Source organism: Canis lupus, chromosome 4, assembly GCF_048164855.1.
Source record: "Canis lupus baileyi chromosome 4, mCanLup2.hap1, whole genome shotgun sequence".
Lineage (NCBI taxonomy): Eukaryota > Metazoa > Chordata > Mammalia > Carnivora > Canidae > Canis > Canis lupus.
The window spans coordinates 61681239-61705973 of record NC_132841.1 but is presented as its reverse complement, the minus strand read 5'-3'; the positions used below and the strand labels follow the sequence as shown (position 1 = coordinate 61705973).

The following is a 24735-nucleotide window of genomic DNA, read 5'->3' as shown; positions in this document are numbered from 1 at the left end:
GACTCAAAATGATCTTTACAGCCCCTAAAGTAAAGGTGGCAAATTCTTAGTTCACAGAGTCTCAGTACTCTGTGTGTGAGTCTCCTGGTAGAACTTAGACTTGCTCCTTCATTGCCAATAAGACACAGGCTTGGCCAGCCCAATTGAGGCAGCCTTGCATTGTAGACTCCATCATTTCCAAGCCCCCTCTATGAATAGCATGATTTCTAAAACACAACCCAAGTTGGCACAAACATGTTAACATGTTTCAGAGTCTACTTCCAGAGTCTTCTATAATAATTCTTCAGTAAGACTTTCTGAGGAATTAGATTTGCACCTTCTTTGGGGTATGGTGTTTATAGATAACTTTCTTATTATAAAGTGTTTGTAATGGTGCCACACTTTTTCTCCTAAGTGAAGATCACAGTTTCTTGGTTTGTATTTTTAGAGACAGTTCCTTGTAGTTTATTTGTTATGTATAGTATCTCTGTTTGGAAGAGATGAAACCTACTATAGATACTTGGTCACTGGCAAGTGCTAATTTTGAGAATTAGAATTGCAGCAGTGGAGGGGTTTTCAGAAACCCTATCAGATTTCTTCTTCTTCTTCTTTTTTTTTTTTTTTTTATTAATAACAGTCATCTCTTTAAGTTCCAAAGGGCTTTAAATAGTTTAGGGAAGTATTTATAATGCTCAAGAGTCTGCTTACTATGTAGCTATGCCATTGGGATACATGTGTATATATACTTAATTAATTTTTTTTTAACTACAGGAGCTCTTACCAAAGTAAAGGAGAGTAGGCGACATGTGGAAGAAGGGAAGATGGAAGTCCAGAAGGCTGATGGCATTCAAGATCGCTGTAACACTATTTCTTTTGCCACTTTGGCTGAAATTCACCACTTCCATCAAATTCGAGTAAGAGACTTTAAATCACAGATGCAGCATTTCTTACAACAGCAAATAATATTTTTCCAAAAAGTGACACAGAAGTTGGAAGAAGCTCTTCACAAATATGATAGTGTTTAATGACTGGACATTGGGTTGTGAACTTCTTTCAGTTCAAGGATATTTCTACGGCAGAATAAAAACTGCTATCAAAGAGCTATTGCCAACTATCAGTGGTGGTACAAGGATGGTTTTGTGTTCAACTGAAGCTTGCTGAATATATAATTATGTAGGAAAGAAACAGTTAATATGGTTATATAATAGAAACAGTACCACACATTGTAACTAAATTATACTCTGTATGCCTACACTACCATTGTAACTTTTGGAATAATGATTATACTATTTGCCTTATTGCTTTTTGAAGTATGGGTATTTTAGTGCATACTTTGTAGACCTCAAAACCCATGAAGGGTCTCAAAGAAGCTGGCTGGATAAAAGCCTGCTGTGGATGCCTTTTTACTCTCATAGATTGGGATTACCTAAATTCAACCTATTCTCTGTTTACAAACTCCAACTAGAGCAGCTATGCGACTTTGTGCCTTTAAACTCTTGGTTTTTCATTTCTCCACCCCCCTCCCTTTTTTTAAGTAATCACAACTTTTCTGATTGAAAGAGTGAAAGGCCAGTGCATATAATGACAAACCTGTTGGTAACCTCATATTGGCGCTGGAGGCGGGGTGGGAGGATCAGCCGTCATCAGTTTGCAGGGCAAGTTTTGTCTCCTGATACATGCCGGTGAGCGCTATAGAGGGAGACCTGATGCTCATCTTTCAATATGAAGTCTATTAGGGAAGAAAATGGTGCCACTCTATTCCCTTAGATGCTGTAGTAGCATAGCCTCTTCACTCAAGTGTCCTGGAGACTTGGTGTGGAGATTGAAACGAACATGTCTTATAACACAGAGAAGGAGGAGTCTGATCAGTTGGGGATACAAGCACAGAATCAGTGATGACACACACTTGGTTTTAATTCTTAGGAGGGTTTTCTTTTCTTTCTTTTTTTTTAGCTTGAAGATTTTAATATTCAGTGTGATTTTTTTTTTTTTTTTTTAATGGATCTACACTGTTAACTGATTGAGACTCCACTGTGATTCACTCGTTTACTTAATCAAAAACTTTTCAGGGATGTCTGTAAAATTCAGTGTTATACGTGATTGAAAGTAGTGTTGGTTGATCTAAGGAGGGACCAGAAATAATTTCTACTATTCCAAATGCAGAAGGAAAAAAATAACTTAAAAAAAATATTGATAAGCCCCCAGGACATTTAACCTTAAAAATTACTTTAAGTATATTCTTTTATTATTATAAGGGAAATATGAATGGCTGATAAATACCAAAAAGATTCAAAAGCAGCTTAATTTAAAAAGCACAAAGAGATTCTGGCTTCAGATGCCAAAATCTCAATGTTTTTATAGTTGCTGAGCTATAAATAATGTGATTTTTGAGTTTACAGATTTAAAAATTGTCACTGAAAGGTTAAAGTATCTACTGTTTTTATGAAGTCAAACTTATACTGCCTCAGAAATCCCTGGATATTGAAATGGTAGAATGCAAGTAAAGAGGTCAATTTGAAATATTGGTGAGTCACATTGATCAAAAAAGAAAGGGTCAATTTGCAGACAGTCAAAAAAGAAACGATTATTGAAGTAATAACAGCAAATTTACTCTAAAAAATCATCTCATGTGGGTTGAATTTTTAAGATCAGAGTATCATAATTTTGATCAGAATTTTATACCTTAGGTAACTTAGAGCCAGATTTAACATCATGTGGCTTCATCTCTACTACAGATACATGGAATTGTAACCAAATACATTGCTCTCTAAAAGTAACTTTCTCTTGTTGATTGATTGCAAAATACAGTTCTATAAACAAAACCCATATATATATGTTAATTTTATTGCAGAAGTTTGGAGATTATAATTATAGCATTTAATTTAAGTTTGAGCCTATATCAGACAGATAAGCACTATGCTTTTCAAATGATTTGAAAATCAGTTTTATTTGCCTCTTTATTTTGATGATGGTTTGAATTTTTTTTTTTTTTAAGTAAAAATCACTAAAGTTGTGCAGTGGTAGTATGGAAATTATCTGAGGTGTCTTTATGATTGTGCTTTAGCCAGGGTGGACATAGCTTAAATTATAAAAACTAAAGATTAAAGTACAAGGAGGTATAAGTTCATGCTGCCTACTTAGAAGAGAACTTTTGTTCTTCATAACTATATAACATTTATAATGCCACTGATTCATAAGGGGTTTAAATGAATTCTGTGGGGGTAGGACACCAGAATTATTAGTGTTCATTTTCATCTAGATCTTTATTTCTCTAACGTTCTTGGTCCTATTGAAACATTTCAGTATACAAAAATACTGCAATGTTAATACCCAAGAGAAAAGCCATCATAATGTGTATGCTGGTCATTATGATCAGTGTGGTACAATTTTTTAAAATAAACTATCATGCCCTTCATGCTATTATTTGTCTTTATTTCTGTAATTTGTAATTTTGATATGTGATGTATTTACAACATGAGGGCGTCCACTCAAGCCTGGTTTTGCTATTTTAATTACAATTGTTGATGTGCTGTAATTGTCATGCAGTGAGACTGGGTCTGCAGCCATGCATTATAACCCCATTACGCTCAGGCTGCTGTATCTAAAGGTACAGTTTAAACTCAGAACAAGGGAACACATTCGAAAGTGAAACAAAGTCCGTGCACGTTGGCTTGAATAGATTAGTAATTGGGAATAGAGTAGTTTCTTGGGCTTCACGGATACAGTTGTCTTACATGTATTGGTAACAACACAGCAGATTCTTAAATGCCAGTTTTTAATTGTCTTAAGTTTTGCTGCTGTTCTTATAATTAAGGACTTGAAAAATGTTTTAGTCTGTTAAGTCAAGCATGTAAAATTCATGTATCAACCTTTAAATGTCATTCTTTACCAAGTTCGTTGCTATAAGCTTTTTTTCCCATTTATGTCTTCATTTCTTCAGAATCAAATACCATGTCTGATACCTTTAAATCAATAAGCATTATCCAGTTCTCTCATTTGCAGTCTTTGGCTAACAGAATAAGTGAAATTAGGGAATTATTTATAGACTAAAAATGTTGAACATTGTTTTTATTTCGCTCAAATGTCACGATTAGTGTAGATCAGTCATGTTTATCTTTTAAAAAAAATAAACAAAGGTCGCTTTATTTCTCAGCTTCAGTGGAATATTACAATTATTTTTTCTCCAGTAGTCAAGGAGGCATTTATTTAATGTGAAAGACGTAATATAGAAAAATAGAAGAGTGTCTTCACTGTCCCAAGCTTCCATCTGCAGTTGCAATAGGCATTGTTTATGAAACCAGCTAGTTTGATTCAAGCCCATAAGCCATTCGGGCAGTCCCACTGAATATCTGCTTATGTTAGTATCTTTCATAACTGTTAAGCATATAGCAGTAAATTGTGAGTGAGTTGTTTTGAAATAATAGCTGCTGTGAGTCTAGCACCTGACCCATCATAGGTACCTGAGTAAAGTACTTCACATCATCTTTCTTGGGGTCTGTCGCTGTTGATTGCCAGAAATAGGATAGCTCAAACCATCCTAATTCAAGATATAAAGGATCATGGTAAAGGGACCTGGTGAATCCCACATGAGGACAAATCCCATCTGGAACTAAGTTTGCCTTCTGTGTGGGGCTTTGTAATCTGTCAACTTCTTTTCTTTATGAATCTTTTATTCTGTTTTCTTTTTTTCCTCCTATGGCTTATGGCTTGGCTTTCTCAGCATCTTCAATATGTCTAAACTGGACCAGACATGCTTTAGTTCACAGGGTTCCTTAGGACAGTTGGGGACATCTGACTCAAGTTGGACAGGTCCGTCGTGGGGTGGGGGTGGAGTGAGTATGATGAGATGGAGAGGTTCTCTTACAGGGCATGCGAGGGAAGAAAGGAAATAGTTGTAACCCCTTAAAATGGACTTCATCTGGGAGTCCTCACAATAAGCCTGGAGATTTCATCTCCCATTTATAGATGAATTAAAAGGATCAGAGGCATCTATTTATTTTTGCCTCTATTTTTAAGATTACACAAACTGAGTGATGGAGCTGAGAGTCAAATAGGGATTTGGCTCACACCTGTGCTAATATAAACCAGGTTACATTGGATGCCATTTCCCTGCTTTTTAGAAACCCCAGCACGTTTCCCAGGTCCCCACTACTAGATCAATAGGTATTCTGTTCTGCTTTGTGCACTGGACATGAAAGTGCAAAGGGAAGCTCTGAAAGTCTCCTCTTTTTATTCATTTCTTTTGAGAAAGATGAGAGCCTGTGGTTCTGTCACCACATCCCCAACTGTTTATGTGCTACTCTGCTCAGTCTCAATGGGGGAAGCAGGCAAATGTAATGTTTCCATAGTGATACAAAGGGAGACAGGAAAAGAACCAAAACCCAATAGTTTCCCCTTCTCTCCATCTCCCACCTCCATGCAAATATAAACAGGTTTCAGTTGCCTCAAGAATGGCCCCAGCAAAAAAAAAAGAAAAAAGAACGGGCCCAGTAGAACCCTAGACACTAATGTCAAGTCAGATGTTTAATTCCAGTTAGTCAGGGTTACAGTTAGCCATGGCAAGTTCCACTTGGTCACAGGTAGTAGCAACAGAATTCTTCACATAGTAAACTCTGGGAAGTGGTGAAATAGACTTCTGGGCAGAGCACAGAAGGATGTGGTGCCAGGGATCTAAGATTGGGAACCTGGAGAAACCAGCTGAGCATCTGCCTCCATTCCAGGCCTCTGAGCTAGGGCGCAGTTAATCTGGGATTGGGTCATGGCTAAAGCCTTTCTAGAGATCACTGGTTTCTCCACTTGGCACTATTCCCAGGATGTCCCAATCCCATCATTCTTGTGGCTGAGATGGAGCTCCAGTACTGCTATAGTGGTGCCTGGTTTGAAGAACAGTTTGACTTCCTTGGGTGAACTTGTACCAGTAGTCTGCCTAGGACAAGGCCAGTTGTCCCTATGAAGCTACCTTCAGAGGGGTTTAGAAATGTGGTTTTCTGTTGCTTTGAGTCCCATCAGCCTATCTGGAAATGCTTTCTAACTTGGAAGGGGCCAGATGCATCAGACCTTATTTTAGTAGTGGTTTAAATTTTCAGTCGCTTCAGGAAATGGCTCTCGGGGCTTAATAACTGCTGAGCTGTTGGACTTGTCTGCAAGCACAGTGGGGAAGCTGACCCAGCATTACAAATGAGAAAGGCAGTGCATTGGAGCTAGGGGTCACAACCTAGCTTTTCTACTCTGAATGACAACTCACCAACCCACACTGAGCCTCAGTTTCCTCAGTGGTAGGACAGGTGTACTTAGCTTTTATGGAATTATTGAGGGTGATTAGATTAAACAGTAAGTAAAGTCCTCGATCATTTTGCAGTACTACCTTTATAAATAACAAGGGAAGTGATAAAAATTCCAGAAGGAGGTACTTAATAAATAATAGCCACATGCCCTAACACTGTGTGACCTTGAACTAGTCACTTCATCTCTCAGTTTTCTATCTGCAAGGGATATAGTATCCCCTTCACAGAAGTCTTGTGAAAATTGAATGACAAATCAAAAGCCTTGAGCCCAAACCATGGCAGGAGTAAGAACAATAAAGATTCTCCATGTTTATGCAAGAAGGGATAAGATGAAGAATTTAACCATAAATCCTTGTATCAGTTGTGCTATGGAAAATTAAGGAATCCACACTTGGGTCCCAGTCAGGCAGGAGATCCTGCTTTCGGCACAGCTCTTTTCACCTTCTACCTGCTTTGACTTGCTCTCTCCTGATCCAGCTCAGCCCCAGCTCCAGACCCCTCTCTGGGTAAGTGCTCCCAAAATCCTGCACAGCGTCCTCGCATATTCCATTCTCATTCTCCACCTCACAGACTCATCAAATTCCTCCTATTGGGGTTGGGAGGAGCTCAGCTCTCCAGAGAGAACCCCTTTCCAATAAGGCTCCCCACTTGGCCTTAAAGAGCTAACTACCAGTTTATTTAGAAAGTGGTCCTGCAGCTCTTTAGAAATATCTGCAGAAGACAGCTCAGAATTCTGTTTTTATTCACCAGATTGCCAATGATTGTATTGATGTGTGCTGCTTTCACCCCTTAAAAATAATGTACTTGAAGTCTAGGACTATGAGGGGCAGTATGCTCAGTGTTTAGTATCTTAGCTCTGACCTCACACCAATTGCAGACATTTCTAAATGATGGTCAATGCAACCACTCTGGGAAATTGAACTTAATGCCTCTGAGTGACTGGAGTAACCATGCCTTGAATCAAATCAAATGTTGGTGTAGACCAAATTTAGTCAGACAACCATCTAGTAGTTTTAGAAAATGTAGTTTTCATTTTTGATTCAAAATGGTTCCCTTGAGGAGGAAAATCTTTTTTTTTTTTCTTTTTTGAGGTAGGAAGACTTGAAAAAAAATTGGAGAACAGGTAAGGATTTAGCAAATTAGGTTCAGCTTGAAACTAATGATATTTCAGTGTATCTGTTGGTATTCTGTGTCTAGTTTTGATCATTTTTTTATTACCTGGTCCATTTGCGAACTCCCTTATGAGCCAATTGGAGTAGCAAGTGCCAGCTACATCTTTGGTACAAGGCTGCTACTGGGGGATACCAGTAAGTCCATGAGCCTGTGTTCTTTATCTGAACCAGGGAAGGTGAAACCTGTCATCCCAGAAGAAGGACTTTCTTGAAAAATGTTGCTTTTTAATGGCTCTTATTCTGGAATCCATAGAAAGTAAGTTTGCCTTTTAGGTACTCAGGCTGACAGATGATTTCATTATAAATTGCAGTTATCTGAAGGATTAAAAACTATGTGTTAGTTGTTTTAAAAAAAAGAAAGCTCTTTATATAGCAATATGGAATTTTTCCAAGAAAAAAATGGCAAAACTATTTTATATGCTATACTTTGAGTTAAAGAGGAAATAAATATATTTGTTTATATATTTATAGATTATTTCTGTAAGTAGACGGAAACAGTTGGTAGCAAGGTAACATTATTTGCCCTGGGGTCTGGGAACTGGGTGGCTGGGGGATGGGTGGGAGGAAGATTTTTATTGTATACCTTTATATCTTTTGAATTTAAATGTATTTTCCATTTAAGAAATAAAAATTAAAGATTAACTAAAGATTAATTTTAAAATTGATAGAGGCACTACTGAAAAAAAAATGTTGTATGAAGGAGGGTGGACTCTTAGCTCTGTGCCAACCCCTCCGAGACCTAGAAGCAAATTGTACAAGCATAGAAAGAACAATCTTGTCCAGACAGTGGACTCACAGTCATGACCAAGTCAGTCTTTGTTGTATTACTCCTTGTAGAAATGCTGCAGCATTAGGATGTGTGCTCTTCAGGAGAACATGTGAAGTAGACTGTAAAGGGAAAGATGACTGAACCATAGTCTGTTCTCTATGGTATGAGCTGTTCTTTTCGAAAGCAAAACCTCGCCTGTCCCTCCCTGTCCTATGAAGCCTCCCTCAATCCCACGATCCTGGTGTCTCCACCTTTGCCTATACCCATTATCACTCTCATGATGAAGTGGGAGAGCTTGATTCTTGTCTCCTGGAGTCGAAGAATGAATCTCGTGACAAAGAGTGAGTAAAGCAATAGAAATTTATTAAGCAAGGGTTCAGAGGGAGCTGTCAGGGGTGAGAGGGGTCCCGACAGGGTTGCCAACATGGGCCTCCACTGACAGTCTTTAATTTAGAACTGACCAGGGAGCTTGTGGCCTTGTCATTCTTGTGACGTCTTGGTTTGAGTGAGGACTGATGATAACATCTTTAAGAGCTTCCTTTTGGGTCTGGTTATCCTTTGTTGTTCACAGGCAGCTGTCATTAAAAAAAATATATCTTCTCCACCCATACTTAGACCAGAGTGCTCTGGTTTGTTCCCTTATCTCTTATATCTCAGCACTTTGGGGATTTTGCGTCCTGAGCCTGATTCCATGGCTCCCTACCCTTCTCTCCCTACCAAGCCCTGCCTGTCTCTTACTCAATGGCATTTTGCAGCTAAGGACCCACAGACCATGGGCTGAGGTCTACTTCTTATTCCTACCCCTTAGACATTGAGCGTTCGGCATGCTCTTGACTGGATACTCTTACCGGCCATCACCTACATGATTTCATCCACAGAACTCTGCAGAACCATTACACAAACAAGGAAGCAGGCCTCTAGACATTCCTCAGGGGTCACTCAGCCAGAAAGAGGCAGCATTGGGATGTGAACCCAGGTTCACCTGACTCTAAGGTCACCAGACTCCACAGCATGTTACTAACCGCTGCACAACCTACTTGAGAAGGCAGGGTCCAGCGCTTGAGCCGCTGAGGAGATGGTGTGGTAGTCTCCCTGAGGACAAGCGCTGTCCCTGACTTACTTCTCCTTGGGAGGCGCTAGGCATCGGTGGCAAAGGCAGGAAACCCGTGGTTTGGAGAACAGGAGATCTTTGTGACTCGCCAGGTTTTCGAATAACACTGAATTGCATCTTGAGAAAGGAACAAAATGCCAAAATGCTAGCCCTCTGCGTCGGCACTATCCTCGCAAGCAGTCGGGCTGCTCCTGAGGGCAGTTTTCCACAGACAGTCCTCTGTTATGCTTGCAGGGGACGGAGGAGTCGGCCGCAGGAGGAGCGAGCAGCCGGGCCGAGCCACAGTGCGGCCTTTGTTCAGCTGTGGGCCTGCTCCTGCGCCCCGGCCTGCCGGATTCAAATCTGTGCCTCAGCGACGGGACGCGTGACAGCGCATCACACCCTACAGCAGCCGTTTGGGGACGGCTTTTGTTTGCATTGTCAAATCTCCGTCTGCCAGGTTACTGCTCTTTGCTCTCCCTAAACACAACTGGCAGGGTTTGAAAGAGGAGCTCAAGCCGAGCTCCAGGAGTCCTGAGGAAGGCCGGCCTGTGAGCGGGAGGCCCAGGCCTCTCATGGGTCAAGAGCAGGGACTCAACCACCGTCAAAGCTGTTTGTGGTCTAAAGCCCTAAGTGAGATGAACGAGTAAGAAATTGCCATGCTGGTTCTTTTACTCCTTCATTACAGAAACTTTGAATGGGACCAGACTTCACGTCTTCCAACCAGCGTATTTTCTCCTGCTTTACCTTACTGGAGACCAAATCATCATCATCACTATGGACAAAAGGTAGTTATCCCACGTCCAGTCACATTTGAGTCATTTAGCTTCAAAAGCTGGATGAAGCCACCAGCACAGCAGAGATAACCCTAGACACTTGGGTTGATTAATTTGTTCTTTTGTCAACACATATGTAGTGAATTCCTAACTTCCAGGCATTGGTCTGGGCACTAGAATATAGCAATAAACAAAATCAGCCCACATAACCCGCCCTCATGAACTTGTATTCCAATGGGAGGAGATACAATACTCAAATTTGTGAAATATATAGGTGGTGATAGGGGGAAAAATAAAGTGGAGAAGGGGGGGTATGAGTAGTGAGGGGTGGGAGAATTTGTTGTTTTAAGTGGCCAGGACAGGCCTCCAACCTGAAGTAAGGAACTAAAGGATCTAAGTGTTGAACCATGTTAATACCCAAGGGAAGAACTTTCTAGAACGCTAACAGCAGGTGGAAAGGCCCTGGGGTGGGAAAGCTTACCTGGAATGTTAGAAGCCCATCAGGGAGATGGGATGGGATGGGTGTGGGAATAGGGTGTGGGAGGTGGAGGGTAGAGGCGGTGGTGGTGCAGGGCTGAGCGGAAGAGTGACTCCCAGAGGTGGGGGGATCCAGATCATAGAAGGCCATATACAGTGTTGTGAGGACTTTGGCTTTCTCTCTGAGATGGGGAACCTCAGGAGGGTTTGAGCAGAAAAAAATCTCATGATTTACTTCGAGTTGTGACAGGGCCACTTTGGCTGACCTATACGGGGTAGCAAAGGCAGAAACAGGGAGACCAGCTAGGAGACTTTATGATAATCCAGATATGATGGGGCCCACACTAAGGTGGAAGCAGCAAGAGCAGCCTCCTCAGTGGAAGCTGAAGAAGTCAGGTTGAGTTCCTTGACCAGGGCACCATGTCCCCAGTGTGGAGCTTAGCAAGCCCAAGCATAGCATCTCCCTTTGCTTTCTAGCCTTCATGGCTGATGATTGCCCTTTCGATGGATAACTTCTTTATAGTTTAGTGATCTATCTTGCTCTGATTCAAGGGCCATCCGTTCTCCTTTGTTCTCTCTTGATGTATTAAATACTGATTTTATAACTTGGCGCTCAGAAAATTCTTACGTTCTTAGGGGCCACCTCATCACTGTTCCCCCACCCCCAGGTATAGTAGCCTGCCTAGAGAGGTCTGAACAGAAAGTTCACTTCCAAGGTTCTGGGGCGGTGGGCGGAGTGGGGGCAATCCATATGTCGGCAGGAGATTGGCCATCATGGTTATAGCCAAGAATCTTTGCTTTCTCCAGCACAGTTATATCTGCCTGGTTGCCACAGTGGCCCCGCTGACCAGTGCTGGTGTCTCCAACATAGAGGCTGAGGGCTCAGCAGATGTCTCTCCATCCACCCTGGGGACCTCAGAACTGCCTGGAGGAGGGTGTGGCCATGTGACATTTGCAAGTGGAATGGACAAACTTTAACAGACTGTTCGTAATTCTTTTTTTTTTTTTAACTTTTATTTATTTATGATAGTCACACAGAGAGAGAGAGAGGCAGAGACACAGGCAGAGGGAGAAGCAGGCTCCATGCACTGGGAGCCCGACGTGGGATTCGATCCCAGGTCTCCAGGATCGCGCCCTGGGCCAAAGGCAGGCGCCAAACTGCTGCGCCACCCAGGGATCCCTGTTCGTAATTCTTTTGGATGCTTCTCCCTCCCTTCATGTGCAAACATCTGGCCCATTGCCCTTGGTGGTTGGTTGTGGTTGGGCCTTCACTGTGCCCTGTGCTCTGCCTGCTGGCCAGGGTGCCTCTGCTATACCCCACAGTATCAGTGAGACTTTTTATTGAAACTTCCTTTTGCTGCCATTTGTTGATCTTTTTTTTTTTTTTTTTTAAACCATTGTTTCCCTTTTAACAACTATCTGCAAATGAGTTAATAAGACTTTAGAGGATTCCTTTGCCAGTCTCTCCTACTTTCAGGATGGTATTTTTTGGCCCTGGCTTTCCATTAGCATCACCTGGGGAACTTTTTTGGCCCTGGCTTTCCATTAGCATCACCTGGGGAACATGAAGATGCCTGGACCACACTCTAAACCCACTGAATCAGACTCTAGAGAGTGGGGCAGAGGCTCCGGTATGTTTTAAAAGCCTCCCTTGCCCTCCCCACCTGATGATCCTGATGCACAACTTTGCTTTCTTTCTTGAAGGCAATATAAACAGGGCCTAGCACCAGCAGGCTGTTTGGGCTGCTCATTTTCTAAGGCGCTCAAAGGTCCTCTCTTGTCTAAGTGAGGTTATATGGAGAGTCAGAGAGAATCAGTGAAAGGACTGAAAGAAGAAAACATTCATTATGTAAATTTAAATGTCTGTTCCATTACCAGAACACATGGCCTGCAATGAACTATGAATTAATATAATTTTAGTCTGTAATCCATTTGAAAAGCACAATTTTATTTCATTGTATTTTGTATGGGTTAAGAGCAGTGAACTGTTAAATACAAATGATTAAAATATACCACAAAATGTTTTTCAGTCTTTAATGCATCGAGGTTTTAGAGAACTGGAAGCGGTTCCAGCTTGCCTGGTGAAAAGGGGCTCCTCTGGGAAACAGCCAGGGCCTGGAGGAAAGAGTACGGGGCAGCGAATCCCAGGAGCCAGGTCTTCCTTCTCTGGCCCTGAGACTCTGGGCAGATCCCTTAATCCTCCTGCAAGGAAGGTTCCGTGATTCTATTATGAAGGCGTGGAAACCGGTTCAGAGAACACAAACCAGCTAATTCTGTAAACGTCTTTGTGCAGCGTTTTTAGAGTTGACCGGTTTTCTCCTGTGCCACCCCACCCACACACCACACTGGACATCATGCCAGCTAGCCTTTTGTAAGCTGTTTCCTCCGCCAGTGAGGCCTTCCAAGTCTTCTTTGTCTGGCTGAATCCCACTCCTCCTTTGGGACTGGATTCAGGCATTTCCTCCTCCTGGCAGCTCTCCCTGTCCCGCCTTCCTACCCTAACTCAGTGAGGTATCCCTCCCTCCCTGTGCTCCCAAGGTGCCCATGCTTTCCTCTGCCTTGGCCTTTCTTACATTTAATAGAATTCTCGTGCCTGCTTCTCCTCCTTCTCCACTCAGTCAGTACTTTCCCGTGGTTAGCACAGTGCTTGGCATATTTATAGATTTATTTGAAGAATGAAATAAGACTGGGTGACCCAAAGGTACTACCGTCCCCATGTTGTGTTCTATTTGCTGTGCATTTACAAGCAGGACAATTTGTTAACAGGAATTTCTTTGGTATAATTTTCCTTTTATTTTAAATTGATTGACAAGATCTTGCCAAAAGCAGAGGGAGAGGTTACCTCTGGCAGCCCTCTCTTTGGTGAAAATCTAAAATCTTCAACATCCATGGTAACGACACAATGTTTTATCAAGCTTTTATTGATAGGCTTCGGGTTGCTTACAGATTTTGTCACAAATAATGTTGCCCTGAACTTCTGTGGCCATTGTATGCGTTTCCTATTGTTGCTGTAACAAATCATTATGAACCTGGTGGCTTAAAACAACGCAAATTATAATCTTCCAGTTCTGGAGGTCAGAAATCTAAAACAGATTTCATTGAGCTAAAATCAAGGCATCAGCAGGGTTGCATTTGGCTCTGGAGGCTCTTGGGGGAGAATCCTTTTTCTTGCCTTTTTTAAAAGCTTCTAAAGACTGCTATATCCCTTTGCTTCTGGCTCCCTTCCACCTTAAAAACCAGTAAATGTGGTTGAGTCTTTTCAAATAACTCTTACACTGACTCCTTGGCCTTCCTCATAGAGATTTAAATGACCCTCAGGGTTACATAGGGCCCACCTGATATAATCCAGCAGCATCTTTTTTTTTTTTTAAGATTTTATTTATTTATTCATGAGAGACACACACAGAGAGAGAGAGAAAGAGGCAGAGACATAGACACGAGGGAGAAGCAGGCTCCATGCAGGGAGCTTGACGTGGGGCTCAATCCCAGGACCCCAGGATCAGGCCCTGAGCTGAAGGCGGTGCTAAAGCGCTGAGCCACCCAGGCTGCCCCAGTCCAGCAGCATCTTATATTAAGGTCAGCTGATTAGCAACCTTAATTCTATCTGCAATCTTTATTATCCCCTGTCATGAACATGACATATAGCTTCTCAGGTTCTGGGGACTAGGATATAGACATTTCTAGGGGACCATTATTCACTTTGCCACAGTCCTATATCTTTGACATTTGTATGATCATCTCTGTGGAATAAATTAACAAGAAATGAACTTACAGAGTTGTGGGGAGGGGGGAGAATGCACAAAAGATTTTAATTGCCCTCTTAAAGGTTTAAAATTTCTATTAACACTTGTATTCAAGCCCCTATTTCTTCTCACCCTGACCAATTCTGAATATTTTAATGTTTTAAATCTCTGCCAATCCTGTTGTTTAAAATCAATTAGTATACAGAATTTGAAAACTAAACAAATCTGAGATATGTTGACATTAAGAAGCTGATGAGATGCAGAAGTATCTATGATCCAAAAGCTGATCTTTTTTGCATTCTCTAAGTACCATCAGTTGATGAATAAAGATGTGGCACTGAATCAATAGTAAAGGAAATACACTATGACCAGTATTTTCTTGCTAGCCATTCACAGATTTATTAATTTACTAATTAGTCCATTAGTATCTATCATACTCTTAATGCATGCCAGGGACCACCTGACCTCTAGGAATTTACAAGCAGTAAAAGAACTAAGTTACAAGTGATGGCAGATGATTTGAGAATTGACTGTACTTGTGTAAAATCTATCCATACAATTCACATGATCTCATAATGGATCATCTTTATTTTTGACAACTTCACACTTTTACCTAAATAGTTGGGAATCATGCAATATCAAAATATAACATACAGTTGCCAAAACTTTGAGTGTGAAAATTTGTCAAGTTTCAAAAAGTGATCTAAAAAACTGATTAACTGAATTAAGCTGGTCACAAAAAGGCAAGTTCCACTCATATGAGGGGCCTAGAGTTGTCAAATTCACAAAAAGAAAATAGAATGGTGGTTGCCAGGGGCTAGGGAGAGGGGATAGTGGAAGTTGTTTAATGGGTAGAGCATTCTAGTTTTGCAAGATGAAGAGAGTTCTAGAGGTTGGTTGCACAATAGTGGGAATGTACTTAATGCTACTTAAACAATACACTTAAAAAGGAATGAGACGGCAAATTTTTTGTCATTTATGTTTTACCACAATTTAAAGAAAAATCTAAAAAAAAAAACCAACATGAAAAAATGCTCAACATCACTCAGCATCAGGGAAATACAAATCCAAACCACAATGAGATACCACCTCACACCAGTCAGAGTGGTTAAAATTACAAGTCAGGAAACAACAGATGTTGGCAAGGATGCAGAGAAAGGGGAACCCTCTTGCACTGTTGGTGGGAATGCAAGCTGGTGCAGCACTCTGGAAAACAGTATGGAGGTTCCTCAAAAAGTTGAAAATAGAACTACCCTGTGACTTAGCAATTGTACTAGTGGGTATTTACCCCAAAGATACAAATGTAGTGATCCTAAGCAGCAGCTGCACCCCAATGTTCATAGCAGTAATGTCTACAATAGCCAAACCATGGAAAGAGCCCAGATGTCTGTCGACAGATGAATGGATAAGGAGGATGTGGTATATTTATATCTACAATGGAATACTACTCAGCCATCAAAAATGATATCTTGCCATTTGCAATGACGTGGATGGAACTAGATATCATACTAAGTGAAAATAAGTCAATCAGAGAAAGACAATTATCATATGATCTCATTCAAATGTGGAATTTAAGAAACAAAACAGGATCATAAGGGATATAAGGCTGATGAATCACTGACTTCTACCTCTGAAACTAATAATACATTATATGTTAACTAATGAATTTAAACATATAAAAAAGAGTTAAAAAAAGAAACCCAATTGGTTATCTACTAAGCAGTCATGAGAGGAAGTTACTACAAACATTTTTTGAGTACCAACCATGCTGGACATTTCCAAGCATCATCTCATTTAATCCTCACAATGACCCTGGGTGGTAGGGATAATTGACCCTATGTTGTAGATGAAGAAACTAAGTAACTTGCTTGCCCAGAGTCACCCAAACTGGGATTTGAGCCTATTTTGTCTTTGTCCTGAATCCTCATGCTTGACAATTAAAGGTCACGTGTGAGATGAATGTGATTTCCATCGAGCACCATCCAAAGTATTCTCTAACGTAGAAATGCTCTTATTAAAAACAACACAAGAACACAATTACTTAACTAGGATATAAAATTCCTAGAAACATGAACTGGCTTCTCCAGCTAAGGTTTATCTTACTAAATAATTATAGCTTTCACTTCCTACCCACCCGCCCCAACATTTCCTCTTTTCTCATTCTTTGTGTCTTTCATTATTAATGTCTGCATCAAGGTCACATAGAGCAGTACAATCCATATTGAGGTAACAGAATTAAATTTGTCCCTGCCTGTACCATTCTTTCATTCAGAGTAGGCTGGGAAAGATCTGTAACGGACAAAGGACATGCCCCTCCTGTCTCTGCTCTGATACAGGCCCTCAATGATGTCACATAAAAAGTCATTTCCTGCTTGATTCTTATCTGTAGTGCTGACCAAATTAATAGCTTTACTTGTGTGTAATGGAATTTGGAAATACAAGTAAAATCACTTCCTATTGGGGTTTATAGTTAAGTCCTTTAAAGTTCATGTACTGGATGCTTTTTTGTCTCTGGAGACCATGAGGTCGTTTGATGTAGAAAAGGAACAAGCCATAATTCATAAAGGAACAGGCTGAAATCCAGTGACAGTCGTGGTTTACCGTCTATCTATGTTCTGGCGAACGTATTTCCAAATCACAAACCTGCTTAAGATTTGCAAGGAGTAAAACCTGACTTACACTAGCATGCAGGTTTTAAATGTAATTAAAAGGTTTGGCTGTTGTTAAAAACCAAATCACTACATGTGGCTCTTTGAAGAAGTCCTCAGCAGCGTAGGGCAATGACAAGATCACCAGACTTATAGTCCTATTTTGACAAGAGGATCTGGAGCTGACTAACCCAGAGGAGACTGTGGCACCGAGTGACAAAGCATGTGTGTGAAAATGTAAACTGTCAAGCATATTCCCCAGGGTCCCTATTCCATAAGGAGAGAGAGAGTGGCGCCCGAATCTGGGGACCAGGCTGGAAATTGAGTAGTCACTACCAAAGAGGTGGCCTCTAAGTTAACATTTAATCAGTTATAAATGTCCATATTTAGATGGCTCTATAATCAATAGTCAAACTAGCAAATCAACCTTCACTGAAAACCATTTGCCTCCTTTACCCCTTTTTATTATCATAAATTCTTCCCTTTGTCCCCCAAAATGTATCCATTCATTGTCAAATGCCAAAATAGGGTGCTTTTTATGCAAAAGATGGAGAGTGACATTTGCTCTGCAGAATTAATGGCCTTGAGAATGAAAATACTCAGTCTACTGACTCTCGACTTTTAAATAGAACTTGTGTCTTTATTATTCCCCTTATCAACAGGAAGCAGATATACAACGGACAGAACTTGATGCAAAGCAACAAGTTTTAAAATTTACGTATTTTTCTTCAGACTGTGATTATTTTTGGAAGCTTGACATCCAGTTTGGCTTTTTCTAAAATGATGTTTTTATTTCTCTGATGATAAGATTAATACATGATAAATAATACCTGATAGAGGAAAATATTATAAAAACGATCGCTACTATTTTTTGAGCAATTTTACTTTACTAGGCACCTGGCCCCCTGACCTTGCCGACCCTCAGGCAGCACTGTGGGGAAGGCATGGATATTTCTCCCTTTACTGACAAAGATGCTTAGGCACCAACGCTCAGTGAGAGTCCCAAAGGAAAAGATGAAGCGGATTTAAATCCTGGTCATCGAACTCCAGAGCCTGCATTCTTCACAGCAATAGATTCTTTGATGTTTGCTTCTTGTTTATAAATAGGGAGACAGAAAAATGTGGTGTTAGATGTAAACATTCTTTATACCATATGAGTAGAATATAGTGGTTATGGGAAAAGGAGGAAAAGAAAAGGGACCATCTCTCCGCTGCCTTTGGAGGCATGGCCTCCAGCTAGGCTCCACCTGACACTCCACCTTGCTATCCCGTAGAGGTAGCTACGACCGTGGCAGGCTGACCAACCTCTCAAGAGGCCTCTGGAGTCCCTCTCCTACAGTTCATGTATGATCTCATCCATGATTTTGTATGGATCTTTTTGTATGTCTCTTTCTATTTGAAGCAATTTGAGCAATTTCACTCTTCTGTGGCTGAATCCCAACTGATGTGACGTATACATGGGTATATGATTTCTATAGTTGGAATCCAACACAGATTTATAAACTGCCTTTCTCAACTTAATATTTTCTCATAAACATTTAAAAAAATTGGGGGCACCTGGGTGGCTCAGTCGGTTGAGCACCTGCCTTTGGCTCAGGTCATGATCCCAGGGTCCTGGGATTGAGCCCAGTGTGTTGGGCTCCCTGCTCAGTGGAGAGTCTACTTCTCCTTCTCCCCTCTGGCCCTCCCCCTCCTCACTCATGTTTTCTCTATCTCAAATAAATAAATATTTTTTTTAAAAAAGAAAAAACATTTAAAAAATTTCCAAATCAAATGTTTGCCAAGAGGGTAATATTCATTCATATAAATGTGGCAACATTTACTTTCTGTTCCTTTGTTAGTAGACACTTAGATTGCCTCCAGATTTTTACTTCTTATAAATAGGTATTTCTTTGACACAACGTATTAGTTTTACATTGCTGCTATAACATTAGTACAGACTTGGTGGCTGAAACCACAAATAACAAACTGATATTGCATTTTTGTAGGCCGGAAGTCCAAAATGAGCTAAAATCAAGATCTTGCCAAGGCTGGAGTCTCTAGGAAAAGACGCATTTCCTTGCCTTTTACAGCTTCCTGAAGCTGCCCACATTCCTTGATGCATGGCTCCTTCCATCTTGAAAACCAGCAATGGCTAGTTGACTCCTTATACTGCATTACACTGATGCTGACTCTTCTGTCCTCCTCTATCACTTAATAAGGATCCCAGTGATTACATTGGGACTACCTAGATAATCCCAAATAATCTCTCCATCTCAAAATCATCTGATTAGCAATGTCAATTCCCTCTGCAACCTGATTCCCCTCTGCCATGTAATATAACATATTCACAGGTTCCAGGGATTAGGACATGTGCGACCACTTGGGGAAACCATTATTTCACCTAGCACATGCAATAATTCTGCTTCTAGGAGTCTACCTTGCAAGAAGAATCAGAAATGCAGATAAAGGAACTTTTTAAGGCTCCTGACATGTCAAATGCAATTACACAAACTTATATCCCATTTGCAAATTTAAAAAACTCCCATCTCATTCTCAGCACACCATTGTTAGCATAAAATAATGCTGTTTCTCAATATCTTCTTGACATAGAAATTTATTAATAAGTACAATACCCATGTGTGATAGAAAATTAAGAGAGTACAAGAAAGTTCATAGTGGAAAGTAAGTCTCCTGCTTGCCTGTATCCTCTGGTCTCCCCCAGAGGCTACCACTGATGTTAGATTTTTATATATCACTGTAGAGACATTCTCTACATATATAAACACATGTAATGAGTCACTCCTTTTTACACAAATGGTGATATACTGTGCCCATTTTCTGCTCTCCTCATAGGTTTTTGAAAGAGGATTGATATGGGTAAACAACTATACAATCTCTGATCTAAAAATTCTGTATGTTCTAAAATAGCCACAATTAATTATGATTTATTTTATTATAGTGAGTGATGAAGCACATAGAGACCTTCTAATCCTTTACTCAAAACCATGAGTGAGTGCAAGAGTGCCTGGGTGGCTCAGTTGGTTAAGCATCTGACTTTTGATTTTGGCTCAGTCATGATCTCAGGGTCGTGAGACTGAGCCCTGCATTGGGCTGGCACTGGGTGTGGATGCTGCTTAGAATTATTTCTCTCCCTCTGACCCTCCCCCCAGCTCAGGAGCGTGCACACTTACTTTCTCTCTTTCTCTTAAAAAAAAAAAAAGCATGAGTGCGTTAGGATTCTACTTTGTGTAGATGGAAAGTTTCAATGGGCAAAGTTCAATCTGAGGACAGGCACATGCAACTCCATTACTAGAGCTGAATGTTGTGTTTATACTATGAAAATGGATGGTGTGTCCTGTAATAGGGAAACAGGAGCTATTTCTAGCTGAGAGAAACTTACAATAATATATCAAAATGCAGAATAAAGCAGATTTCACTACTATGAATTCATATTTTCATAAAGAATTACAGTGTCACCACATATAATAACCACTTCCTGACACTGTATGGCATTCCCCAACTGTGTTCTGGAAGCTAATAATTTTAGCGGAGAAAAAAATCTATTATCAAAGAAATTCAACCAAGCTACCTTATATTCAAATAATAATCAGTTATAAAACGGAGAGGAAAAAAACATAATAATCATACTAGTAGCAAGAAATGAACACATAGGAATAAATATTAAATAGATATAAAGTAAGCTATGAAATTACATGAGAATATTAAAGAGGGTGAATACACCCACGTGCACACTAAAATGGGGGTGGGGTGCGGTGCTGTGGTTCTCAGGAATTGTGTGTGAGAACAAAGGTCACTGAGAATGAGTAAGAGTGAGATTTTTCTGGTCCAGGAAAGGTTAGTGAGGGTGGTGTATGAAGCTATCAAAGATGTATAAACATGGAAGACCAGCCAGAGGGGTCTCAGAACAGACAGAGAATATCATACGAATTGTAAAGTAGATGGGTTTGGGGCTTTCCCCAGACCCAAACTGCCTTGCCTGGGAATTGAAGAGGTTTCATTTTGTCAAGGCAATGTGATGGAAGAACAAAAGGAAGAAGCTGGAAGTATTTGCCTTGCTTTCTACCACATGTCTTCCTCTCTAGAAACCAGAACCGCATAAATAGTTAACTCTACCCAAATACCTACTGACGGGCAGGCGGGTACACAGAAGTTCACAAATTTAGCAGAAGTAGGCTGTTAATAGAGTAATGTCACCCTGGAGGATACCCAGAAAGTATCTCACGTTGGCCCAGCAGAGCTCAAAGCACCTTGGCACCCACTTCTTGCCTGGTCTCTTGAGACTCTTTCCACCTGTGTGGAGGCCACTGGGTGTCTTTGTGCCTGGGATCTTTGGCATGGTATGTTCTGTGGAAGTTGGAAGGGAAGGCTGGGTCCCTGGGATTGGGAATTTATCTGTGTAATGAGTGCCTTTCTCCCTGATGTACTATTTGCTTTTAAAGTTTCCTTAGAAACCATGCATATAATACTTAACTCACCCTTGGCTCCATTCTGACATTTTTTTGTCTAAGTCACAAGGACTGTTCTTTTCAATTGTGGCCTTTTGGTTCTCCCTGCTTTCCCTTGGTTTCTAAAGTGTGGCCATTCAAGAGGGCCAAGGCCTCATTTGTCATGCCAAGATTTGTGTTTGTGCTCTTGGCAGGACGTGTTGTTAACCTTTGAGTACTACATCTCTGAAGGAAAAGGATATGCTCCAGTGACACACTTTATGTTAGAAATGTTGTTAGCAGTGGCAGACATAACATCAGCAGCACACAGGCCCAGTCCTGTGGTGTGTGTGTGGTGGGGAGGCACCCCCATACCAAGCCAGTGAAGACATGTAAACTGTCTCCTTCCCTGCCAGGGGAGGGAAGCCACAGCACCCAGTCTCCATCTTCCAGGCCCTCAATGTTTACTCCCACTTCTTTTTTTTTTTTTTTAATTTAAATTCAATTTGCCAACATGTAGTATAATGCCTAGTGGTAATCTCATCATGTGGCCTTCTTAATGCCTGTCACCTAGTTACCCCATCACCCCACCCACCTACCCTTCTGCAACCCTTTGTTTGTTTCCCAGAGTTAGGAGTCTCTTGTGGTTTGTCTTCCTCTCTAATTTTTCCCCACTCAGTTTCCACCCCTTCCCTAGGGTCTCTTTTGCTATTTCTTATATTACACATATGTCACTCCCACTTCTCTTGTCCTTTCCACCTGCACCCCTCCCCACACTGCTGCATAATCACTGCCCTTCCCCATCCCCAAAGAACAGGGTGGTTGTCTGAACTCTGGGCCCGTCCACCTGAAGGAGGCAAGCGCCAGAGAAGTGCCTCCTTTTCAGTCACTGCTACTTCCATATGACCCACCCCTGAAGGGACTAAACTCAGATCTGGGATTTGTAGTCTACTTAGCTCAAACAAGCAAAATAATTTGTGTGTTGATTATGGCTACTCTACAGAGATGTCTCAACTTTTACCAAGAGTCTTCCATTACTTGTGGCTGAAAACACAACCACGATATTTCAGTGGTACCTTTTTTGTCTAAATGAAAATCATTTTCTTTTTTCCTGATTAAGGAATATGAACTCATTTTAAAGAGTTTTTAAAATATAGAGAAATATAAAGAAGAGTGTACCCCCCTCCCCAAATAATCTCCAACAGTTTGAGGTCAAACTTCCTAGGTTTTTCCTGTGCATGCACATATATTCAGACTTTATAAAAAATGTGACTGTACTATTCATGATGTTTATTCATGATCTATTACCACATGAGATAACCTAAGACTCAGAGATACAGAATAGGAACCACCTTGTTATGGCTCATGAATTCTCTGGATGAGGAGTTTGGACTGGAGGCAGCAGGAATGGCTTGCATCTGCTCCATGAAGTCTGGGATCTCAGCTGGGAAAACTCAAATGGCTAGGAATAATTGAAATGTCTGGGGTCTGCAAACCTCTGGAGGCTTCTTTCTTCATTCTCAGAACTAGCACCTGGAATTGGAATTCTGAGCCCAGCAGGGATTGGTGACTACATGTGGCTTTTCCACATGGCTTGTGCTTCCTTACAACATGGTAGCTTCAGGGTAGTAAGACTTCCTATATGGTGCCTTGAAGTTCTAAGAGTGAATGAGGTAGTTGTGTGGCTCTTTGTGATCTAGTCTTGGAAGTCCTATAACATCATTTCTGCCATGCTGTATTGGTCAAAGAACTCACAAGCCCACCAAAATTCAAGTGGAGGGGCCAAAGTCCCACTCTACAGGAGGAATGTCAGAGAACTTGCAGCTGTGTTTTCACATTCTGATAACCTTTTGTTATTTTCACCTAGCATGGACAGTATACTGGTTTGCATTGTGTCCCCCCAAAAGGTATGTTTAAGTCCTAATCTCACTAATGTGACTTTATTTGAAAATAGGGTTTTTGTAGATGTAATGGAGTTAAGATAAGGTCATACTAGACTAGAGTAGGCCCTAATCTAATGACTAGTATCCTTATAAGAAGGGAGAAGTTTGGACATAGGTACATGGACACATAGGGAGAAGACTATGTGAAGAGGGAAAGATTAGAGTAATATGTCTATAAACCAAGGAATATCAAGGATCACCAGCAACCACCAGAAGCTGGGAAGAGTCAGAGACATCCCCCAGAAGCTTCATTCTAAGGTTCTTGGCAGTGCTTTTGCCATTTTCAAGAGATCTTTAGCTGCTCTGAACACAACACAACAGATGGGACAACTGAATCTTCAGAGAGAATATGACCCTGCTTGATACCTTGATTTTTTTATTTAGTCATTTATTTTAATTGCAGCATAGTTAACATACAATGTTACATTAGTTTCAGGCATACAACACAAAGATTTGACAATTCTATATGTTACGCTACGCTCACCACAAAATGTAGCTCCTGTCTGTCACCATACAGTGCTATTGGCCCCTATTATGTATCAGGATCGTGCTGGGCTCCATACAGTGCTATTACAATATCATTGATTATATTCCCTGTGTTGTGCCTTTTATCTCCATGACTTAGTCACTCTGTAACTAGAAGCCTGTATCTCCCACTTTCCTTCCCCCATTTTGCCCATTATCTTATCCCCCTTCCCTTTAGCAACCATCAGTTTGCCCTCTATATTTATGGGTATGTTTCTGCTTTTGCTTTTATTTTTGCTTTTTAGATTCTACACAAACGTTTAGTTATATGCTATTTGTCTTTCTCTGTCTGACTTACTTCACTTAGCATAATACCTTCTAGGTTCATCCATGTTGTCACAAATAGCAAGATCTCATTCTTTTTTATAGCTGAGTAATATTCCATTATACATATATATACCACAGGTTCTTTATCTATTCATCTACCGAGTGACACTTGGATTGCTTCCATATTTTGTCTATTGTTAATAATACTACCATAAACATAGAGGTGCATACATATTTTTTTTTAAGATTTATTTATTTATTTGTTCAGAGAGAGCGAGAGAGAGGCAGAGACACAGGCAGAGGGGGAAGCAGGCTCCACGCAGGAAGCCCGATGTGGGACTCGATCCCGGATCTCCAGGATCACACCCCCAGCTGCAGGCGGCGCTAAACCGCTGCGCCACCGGGGCTGCCCGCATACATCTTTTTGAATGAGAGTTTTCATTTTTCTCTCTGATACCTTGATTTTGGACTTCCATCCTCCATAACTGTGTGAGAATAAATGTCTGTTTTAAGCCATGACAGTGACCTTGTACTTTGTACTTGTCACAGTAGTCCCAGGAAATGGACAGTTACCCATACCTGTATAGATGTCCTTGTCATTTCATAGTTGTGCAAAGTAACCATTCAAGGCTTTA

The 24735-nt window shown here is 40.9% G+C and overlaps 1 protein-coding gene across 6 annotated transcripts in view; it reads left to right on the top strand.

Annotated features, from left to right (window-relative positions):
- SNX18 (sorting nexin 18) overlaps positions 1-24735 on the top strand; it is a 149634-nt gene that overhangs the window by 25550 nt on the left and 99349 nt on the right. The window contains exon 3 of one of the 6 annotated variants that reach the window (XR_012030114.1): positions 751-989. The exons of 4 other annotated variants lie outside the window; for them this stretch is intronic. Coding sequence is in view for 1 of the 2 variants with exons in the window: in XM_072824619.1 (XP_072680720.1) it covers positions 751-1004 (254 nt within the window). In the remaining variant the exon portion in view is untranslated. Of the gene's footprint in view, positions 1-750; positions 4132-24735 lie in introns of those variants that run through there. One more of the 6 variants, XM_072824619.1, reaches the window with a different exon arrangement.